Source organism: Chamaea fasciata, unplaced genomic scaffold, assembly GCF_029207755.1.
Source record: "Chamaea fasciata isolate MVZ Bird 193981 ecotype frontalis unplaced genomic scaffold, bChaFas1.0.hap1 SCAF_25, whole genome shotgun sequence".
In the NCBI taxonomy this organism is placed as follows: Eukaryota; Metazoa; Chordata; class Aves; order Passeriformes; family Sylviidae; genus Chamaea; species Chamaea fasciata.
The window spans coordinates 4,780,559-4,789,733 of record NW_027094110.1 but is presented as its reverse complement, the minus strand read 5'-3'; the positions used below and the strand labels follow the sequence as shown (position 1 = coordinate 4,789,733).

General features: G+C 54.3%; 1 protein-coding gene across 1 annotated transcript; it reads right to left on the bottom strand.

The window, feature by feature from the left end:
- Window positions 1–3,125: 3,125 nt before the first annotated feature.
- Window positions 3,126–4,676, bottom strand: KCNA10 (potassium voltage-gated channel subfamily A member 10). The gene has a single exon (XM_066204122.1). The coding sequence runs from the start codon at window positions 4,674–4,676 to the stop codon at window positions 3,126–3,128; it is 1,551 nt and encodes a 516-aa protein (XP_066060219.1).
- Window positions 4,677–9,175: the final 4,499 nt, after the last annotated feature.

The window sequence follows — 9,175 nt, the reverse complement described above, 5'->3', positions numbered from 1 at the left end:
GAAATGCCGATCCTGGGATGCCATCTCGTGGCTGCGGTGCCAAACCTGGATCCTCCATCCTGGAGGTGTTCCAGGCCAGTTTGGACGGGGCTTGGAGTAACCTGCGACAGTGGAAGGTGACCTTGCCCACCTTGTCAGGGGTGGGACAGGATGAGTTTTAAAATCCCTTCCAACCCAAACCGTTCTGGGATTCTCGGGAATTTCAGCTCAAAGGAGGGTGTCATTCCTACCTGCAAATATTTTGCACCTAGCCACAGGTTTTATCTTGCTCCAAGGATAAAACACGGTCAGGACACCTTTCTGACAGAGCAAAGGGGGCGTCTTGCCTTATTTTAGCTGTTCCTGGGGCAGTAAAAAATTTGAAGAGGGGATTGATCCTCTGTGCAGAAGGACATGACAGATTGGCTCATTAGGGTTTGACTCTGGAACAGGACAGTTACTGAGGGCTTCTTATGGATTTCGTGTGAGCTTTGAGCTTTGGGCCTGTGTTTGGGAAGGGACAGAACTGCAAATTGTGCAGGAAAACGGGGTTTCCTGTAGGATTTAATCAGTGTTGACATTGGGAAGTCGCAGCCTGGTTTTCCTCCTCTTTTGGGCAAGTTGGAAATAGGTTGATGTGCCTGGAGAGGTTTAATGCCTCTGACCCCCTTCCCACGGCATCAGTCAGGGATCCCCCTTGGACCTGGCCTCCCACAATGGATGGTGTGAGCCAAACTGCAGAGTTTGTCCTCATCTCACAGAGCTGGAGAGCTGCAATCATCTGTTTTCCAGAGCAGCTGTGGCTGCCCCTTCCCTGGAAGTGCCCAAGGCCAGGCTGGACGGGGCTTGAAGCAACAACCCAGGATAGTGGAAGGTGGGATGTGGTGAGCTCTGAGGTTCCTTCCTACCCAAACCATCCTGGGATTCAATATTGCCCCATGTCCCACCCCTCCCACACACAATTCCCAGCTGGAGTAGTGCTGCCATGGAGCAGCACAAAGCCGGGAACAAAAAAAATTGAGTCCAAATCAACAGTATTTTCTGCATACCAGATTTTGAAGCATTTATTCTTTTATTTGAGGATTAAGTTTACAAGTTTATAAGAATCAGGTTGTCCATCTGTCCATCCATCCGTCCATCCATCCATCCATCCATCCATCCATCCATCCATCCATCCCAGCACCATTACGGTCCATGTTTGCAGGCGGAGTGGAAATGTGCTCATGGCTGATCAGGCTCAATGTTTCCCAGCCCAAACCTTCTCATCAGAGTTTTTCATGGTGGTTTCCCAAGGAAAAAAACCACCAAAAGTGCTTCTGACTAGAGAGGCTGGGAGAGAATTTGGGGAGGGGAAAAATAAAAATGCAAAAGAATGGAAAAAATTCAAGTTTTCTAGAAGAAAATGAGAAAGAACCTGCTATGAAATAAAAACAGTGATTTGAAAGAGCTGCTGGAGAGGATTGAGGGGTGAGAAGAGAGGAGCTGGGAACGTTTCGTGCTGTTACCAGCTGTGCCCAGCTGTGCCTCCTCCAGCTGTGCCCAGCTGTGCATTCTCCAAGCATCCCCACAGATGATGGGACTTGGACACAGTGGGAAGGAGATTAAATAGCTCTGACAGTTTCTCCTGTTTGAGATGATGGTGTGAGGGCTGCAAGGGAGGGGGAAAAGGTGGTGGAGGGATGGGAAAAACCCACCAGGGAGAGCAGGTGATAAGTGGGGTTTGTCCCAGTGGGAGAAAGAATTGTACTGGTCACGTCTCAGATCCATCTCCTGGGGTGCAAAACACCTCATTGAAGAAAGACAGCGCACAGAATCCCCTAAAACCAAAATAACAACCCCCTCCCGCCAGGGCTGTGGGATTTCTGCCACAGGAAAAATCCCAGCAAGCCCAAACCCACATTTTCCAACAGAGCAGGAGCAATAAATCTGATCCCTGTTCCACCACTGCTTTCTGAATGAAATTGCAAACCGGGGATGCTGGCACGCTGCGTAAGGATCATGGGGATCCGTCAGGAGATGAGACATCTGTGCAGCAGGTGTGGGACATCAGAGCAGATGAGACACTGCATGCGAAGCTGGGATTTTAATGAAGGCAAAAACATTAAAAAAAAAAATCGAGTGAAACAGTGAAGTGGGAACAAAATGTTTTTGTCAGAAAACCTGCTGGCATTGGAGAGAATGGCAAAATGAGCTGTTGCTGGCTGCTCCCATCCAAAGTGCCGCTGGAAATTTGCATTTTTAGGAAAGCAGAAGTGCCTTGTTACAACAGGGAGCGGAGCTGTCAGGAAATGTTGGCTCTCATCGCTCTGTGCCCCCTTTGCAGCACCAGAAGTGACAATGAAAGCTACAAGGTCACAGTGGCTCATCCCCAGGGTTGTTTGTAGAGCAGATAACGAGCGTTTGTTGCGGGAGAAATCCCATTCCCCCTCTCAGAGCTCAGTTTTTCAGCAGAAACCCCGGTGGGCTTTGAGCTGCAGTGCCCTGGACCTTTGGTGTGGCTGTGCCACAGTGCCTGGTCAGCATCCCCGAATCCCCCACCTGCCGCCTTGCGTCCATCCGTGACTGCCCACCCTGCTGTGCCACCAAAATTAATTAGTCAGGCAGACCAGGGAACTCATCCAGCTAAAAATATCCCTTCTCATTTCTTTTTGCCAGCTTATTTTTCAGCCAGAGCTGTCGCAGGCCGGGGAATTTGTCAGACCCCCCAGATCTGAAGTGGTGGGTGCGGAGGAACAATTTAAAGTGGGTTAAGCAAAGCAGGGAGCTGGAGCCACCTTCATCCCTGGACAGCTGGGTGTCACCGAGCCAAGCATTTCATGTCATTTTGCCCTTTTTCCTCTCCAGTGAATGGGGAAGTCTCTGTATGTGGGGAATTCCACTCTGACGCCAGGGACAGAGAAGAGAAATGTCAAGCAGATGAGCATCAAATAAAAAACACCAGACTGATGGGCAGGGCAGAGAGATAAGAAAGATGGTATTTATTTGAACAGCCAGAGGAAATCAGAGATTGAAAAATGTCTAGAAAAAAAAAAAAAAAGCAGCAGCACATTATTTAAAAAAAAAAAAAAAATCAGAGCATGCAGCTGTTGGATACGTTTTCCAGCCAATCCCACCTGACCATGCCCAGTCCCTCAGGGCCTCCACCATCATTTTTTGGCCTTGTCTCGAGGGTAACCCCCATTGGTCTTATTGAGTGACTCCATGCTGCCGTTGCCCGTGGCCACGCTGGCCAGCAGCCGCTCCACCTCCCCGGGCAGCATCTGCTTCTCCTCGTTCTCCGTCTCGCGGTGGTAGAAATAGTTGAAGTTGGAGACGATGACGGGCACGGGCAGGGCGATGGTCAGCACCCCCGCGATGGCGCACAGAGTCCCCACGATCTTGCCGCCCAGGGTGGTGGGACACATGTCCCCGTAGCCCACGGTGGTCATGGTGACCACGGCCCACCAGAAGCCGTCGGGAATGCTGGAGAAATGGGACTGTGGCTCGTCGACTTCCGCGAAGTAAACGGCGCTGGAGAAGAGGATGACGCCGATGAAGAGGAAGAAGATGAGCAAGCCCAGCTCCCTCATGCTGGCCTTGAGGGTCTGCCCCAGGATCTGCAGCCCCTTGGAGTGCCGGGAGAGCTTGAAGATGCGGAAGACCCTGACGAGGCGGATGATCCGCAGAATGGCCAAGGACATGTTCTGCTGCCCGTTGAGTTCGCTCTGCTGGATCAGCTCGGTGGTGAGCGTCACAAAGTAGGGGATGATGGACACGATGTCGATGATGTTCATGATGTTCCTGAAGAACTCGGTCTTGCTGGGGCACACGATGAAGCGGACAAAGAGCTCAAAGGAGAACCAGACGATGCAGGCTGTCTCTATGACGAAGAAAGGGTCCGTGAAGGTGCTGTGGGCCAGCAAGGTGTCTGTCACATTCTTAGAAAGCTCCTGGGTGGACCTAAACTCCCTCTCCTCCCGGAACTCCGGCAGGGTCTCCATGCAGAAGATGATGATGGAGATGACAATGACCAGGACGGAGACCAAAGCTACGCCTCTGGCTGCACTGGAGCTTTCAGGGTACTCGAAGAGCAGCCAGAACTGCCTGTGAAAGTCATTGGTTGGTAAGAGGGTCTCAGGATCCTTGATGAACCCTTCATCCTCCCGGAACTGGTCCATGGCTTCATCACCCAGCTCATAGAAGGTGATTTCATCAGCAAAGACGTCGATGGGGACGTTGGCCGGGCGCCGTATTTTCCCCCCGGACTGGTAATAGTACAGGATCCCATCAAAACTGGGCCTGTTCCTGTCAAAGAAATACTCATTCCTCATGGAGTCGAAGTAACGCATCCTCTTTTCCGGGTCCCCAAGCAAGGTCTCCGGGAACTGGTCCAGGGTCTTGAGCCGCGTCTCAAACCTCAGCCCAGCGATGTTGATGATGACTCGTTGGTCCCCCTCATCCATGCCCACCCTCTCCCCCACCAGGTGGTCGCTGAACTCGGCGGAGAACCTGGAGAAGATGGTCTCATTGTTGGCGTTCTCGCTGTTGATGAGGATCCGCAGGTTGGACAGGAGGTTGGCGCAGCTGGGGTGGCCTTTCCGCGACTGCCCGGCGGGGCTGAGGTCGTTGGAGTAGCAGGGATCCTCCACGATCTGATCAGCGTTGTCAAAGCTGACTAGTGCCACCTCCATCTCCTTCCAACTGGCCACGTCCATCATACGCTAAGCAGCTCAGCAGCAGAAATCCCCGCGGCCGACGCCGCCTGCCCGCGCCTGTCCCGTGCTAGGAGGATCTGCAAGGGACAGGGACACAGAGCTGAACTGTGCACGTGCAGAGAAAAACAAACCCGAGGTCACACGATCCTGTTCTGCTTGGTAATGGAAGCGTTAATGCCACTGACTGGCAAAATGACTCCCAGCAAGTCGTTCACCTTTGGATCCTGCGCACCCTTTTGGCACTTTGCCGTGGTTAAACCTCCCCAAAACACCTACAGAACCCAAGGATGGAAGGTCAGGCAGCAGCAGAGGGTGGGGGTGAATCCAGGTGTCCCACCCAGCCTCTCCCCAGTGATCCCAGAGCAAGGGGTCATTTCATCCGTTTCCAGGTGCGGATTCAAAGCACAGAGCAGGATTTGGAGGTTTTAAACATGGCTGTCCCACGTTAAGAGCAGCCCTTGGTCCAGGTGGGAGAGGCATTGGGCCAAAGCCCAGGAGGTCCTGGGCACACTGCAGATGGGTCAACCATTGTTTGGAAACAATTCCCAAAACAGGAGCCACACTGGAATTTGGGGAATGCCACCCAGGAGGAAGAAGGCCAGGAGGAGAAATGTCCACCAGCCTTGGAGAACCCCTCTGATCTGGGAATAGGGGTAGGAGCAGGACCCCTTGCCTTGGGGCAGGCAGAGGACGGGGTGACATCCTCCAGAGCTCTCCTGGAGCATCCTCCACAACAGACCCAATATTCCCAGACCCAGGAAGAAGCTCGGGATCTCTTGGAGAGCACCTTTCAGGCCATGGGGTGGATTATTTCCCAGCCCAGCTCTGTGAGGCACACAGGAACAGTCACCAAATATTCCTGGGCACACATCTCCCCACACACTGACATCATTCTGAACTCAGCAAAGTCAAAGAGGAGCCCAGGGACCAGGCCAAGTTATGGAGCTGGGAAATTACCTGTCCTGCCTCAGGGAGAAGCACAGAGAGAAATTAGGTGTTAACAGGGAATGGTCCTGTGGAGATTTTCCCCAACATGAACCTTCCAAGTAAATTCAGCGCCCTGATTTATTTCCCCTCCAAATGTATTTCCCAGACATGAGACACCGCGGGAGGACACGTGGAGCTGCTCTGCGTGACCGCTGCTCACCAAGGGCACTCTGGCTTTCTTACCCAGCCAGCTCCAGCGAGAGGGAGACGAAAAACCCAAATGCCCTCGACTGCCAGGAATAGCAACACAATTTAGGCCACGGAGCAGCAGCAGTGGCGCTGGGGCCGGTCCTGGGATGAGGATGGTCCCCAGTGCAGGGTTTGCTTCCCAGGGTTGGGCAGGGACCCAGCCCCCCATGGGGCCTGAGCTGCTCCCAGTGCCTCGAGCTCCCTCTTTCACTGGGGTGATTTGGGGCACCGAAGGTTTTGCCTCCCCAGAAGCAGAGGTTCGATCCTTGCTGACACACAGCTGGGAAACGGGGGGTAGGAAAAGCCAAAATTCCCGAATCTGTTGCAGAAATGGGCGTTAAGATCCGGACTTGTTACAAAACCTCCCTCTCCTCCTCTCAGCTTTGCAATGCTCACAGCAGAACTTCCTACAGGACCCAGCATCCACACCCCAGACAAGGCTCAACCTCGCTCTCTCCTAGGTAGAAGAGATTCTGGATTTGGGGACAAATCCTGCAATTTATCATAAGCTATTTACAGGTTTCTTTGCTTGAACTAAACCCACAAAGCTTGCTTATTCTTAGAAATCCGGGCCTACAGAGCTGCTTCAGGCTGGTTTTGTGCCGAATTTCCCTCTTGGGCACATGTAGAGAGGAGTGGTTGGGGCAAGGGATGGAATCAATGCCTGGAGCAGCAGCAGCACCACCGGTATTATTTTGTCTCCAGAGTGATCTCAGGCAAAGCTGGGGAGCCTCAAGGACTCTAAACTTGAGTCCTCCAGCCCCAGCCGTGTCCAGCTCGGACATGCCCAAGGTGCAGCTGCTCTCCATGGGGCTGGATTCATCCCAGACTGGACCATTGGGTGGCTTTGTGAGAAGCTGGTGCTGGCAGGATGATTTGTGGCACCAGAGCAGCAAGCCGGAGCTGAGGATAACCCTGGTGCCTGGAGCATCAGGAGGCCTACAAAGGGATACTGCAACAAACCTGGCCCAGATAAAGCACTTCCGAGGGGAAAATAAGTATTAAAGGAAAGAAGAAAAGCAGCCCACGTCATTGCGTTCTTGTTTTTTATGAAAATAAATCCCGAGCTGATTTTTAAATCAGAGTAAAACAAAGTTCGAATCCGAGTTCAGTGGCAGGGTGAGCTGACATGACCCACCACACCTCCAGCCTGGGGGAGGACCCAGAGGGGTCCACACCTACAGGAACTTCTCTTGGCAGTGGAACAAAGCTGAGCAGCTAAAGCTGAGCATGAAACTCCCAGAACCACAGAATGGGCTGAGTTGGAAAGGACCCACGAGGGGAGATTGCATCCCCAGGCAGCACCGTGAGGTGATCTCGGTACTTGCTGCATTAGGAGGGCTTGACTGCCAGCACTGCACCCTGGGCAAGGATGCTCCTCAGCCCCAGCTTGGAGGGACATCTCATTTCTGGTCACACACGAAATTGTGACGTGCTGATATCTGCCTTTGCTCCAGAGACTCCGTGAACATCCAGCTGAGCCCCCCCGGCATCACCCCTCCTGGGGAAACTGAGGCACGGGGCTGTGACAGGACAATTTACATGTCATGGGCAGGGCTGGGAGGGGAAGGCCAGGCTCATTCCCGCTGGGACATGGAAAGGAACTTTTCAGCTCCGTTTCAGGCCCTTGGAACAGCTTCCCATGGGATGCAGGGCTCTGAGGTTCCTTTCCTTACCTTAAAGCCCCAGAGCATGCTGATATCTGTCTGTCCCCATCACTGGAGGGAGGTTCCCCACCTGTCCCCAAACCACTTTATCTGTCTCACTTTTAATTAAGACCAAAATTAACGGTGCATCCCAAAGCCACAGTACATCCTCCCTGAGCTTTGCACCGCGCTCCGGGCTCCAGCCGAGGCTTGAACTAGAAAGTTGCCTCGTTTTTCCCTCCTAAATCACCCAACATCTGCTTCTCAGAATCTGATTAACTAATATCCTTCAGCGGAAATCCCTGCCCGTGGAAAATCATAATAATAACAAAAAAAAACCCCCACGCGAGGGAGAGCGACGGTGAAAGAGAAAGGTCATTTTGAGGGAGAGTTTGTGCTTTACCCAGCACATCCCAGGGAGTCGGGGCTGTGGTTTCCACGGGCTCTGTGCATCCACTGGAACCTTCCCGCCGGCAATCCCCTCCTCCTCCCCCTCCTCTGAGCACCCTCACGCTCCTGCGGCGAACAATGTCCATTCCCGAGGTTTTTCCAGATGATGGCAGATGTTGAACCTCTTCTCCCCCCTCCCCTCCCCATCATCCCTGAACGGGATGAGAAACGAGGAGCTTCTTCCCGCTGCCCACCCACGCCAGCGCCTACCAGGACTTACCTGGCCAGGGCGTGGAAGCGCCAGCGCTCTCGGCATCTGGGAAGAGAGTTATTAAACACGGATAGGGATGTGCAGGGAAAGCGGAGACGAGAAAAAAGTCCAGCCATACCCTCGAAAGGCGCCTTTGGGATACCGCAGACAGTGTCACTGGGAAGGCTGCTCTCTCTTTGGTTCACCGGGGGATTGGCAGCCCCGCACGCCGGGGCCGGGCTTTGGCAGGCGCGGCCGTGGGATCGGGCCCCGCCGTCCCCCCGGGAGCCCTGGGATCAGCCGGGGGTCCATGGGGAAAGGGGCTGGCGGCCTGGGGACACCCTCTCCCCACGCGCCCTCGCCCGGGGAGGGGGGACCCGGCCACCCAGCTCCTGCCCCCTCCCGCCGGCGGGCGAGACGGGGGAGGACGTGCCCTTCTGGCGGATGCCACCTTTAATCCCCAATAATGCTCCGGATGGTCCAGCGGGGACAAGTCTTGTCCGTGACGTGGCGAGGTCTGAGCTGGTCCCCGGGAGGGAGGCGCAGAGGGGGGACAGGGACCCGCACACCGCTGGCACCGCGAGGGAGATTTACCAGCGGGCGAAAGGGCTCCTTTGAGCAGGAATATAAAATAATAAAACAATGGCCTTCGAAAGAGGAGGGGAGGGGAAAGCCCAAGGGTTGGAGCATCCACCGCTGCCCACCTACCTCTCGCCTGTGGCCGTGGGGACAGCGGGCGCCTTTCCAGGAGGGGACGGCCACAGTGCCACCACCACGTGGGACATCTCCGTCCCCGCCCCGGGGCGACTGGGACCAGTTGCAGCAGCGGGTACAGCTGGCACAGCCCAGCAAAGGGCATCGGTGGGGGACGAGGGAGAGGAGGGACGTGGCCCTTCCTCACGCCAGGGTGCAGCTGGATGCTGGCTCGGACCCCAGCGGCGCTGGGCTTGTCACCTCCAGGAATTAATTAATAAATAAAGAAGCACTCTGGGTGGTCAGGACCAGGCAGGTTGGCATGAGTCATTAAAATAACCGCAATT

Bases quoted from the DNA above. Each gene is read 5' to 3' on its own strand.
- KCNA10 (XM_066204122.1), bottom strand. From the start codon at position 4,676: ATGATGGACGTGGCCAGTTGGAAGGAGATGGAGGTGGCACTAGTCAGC.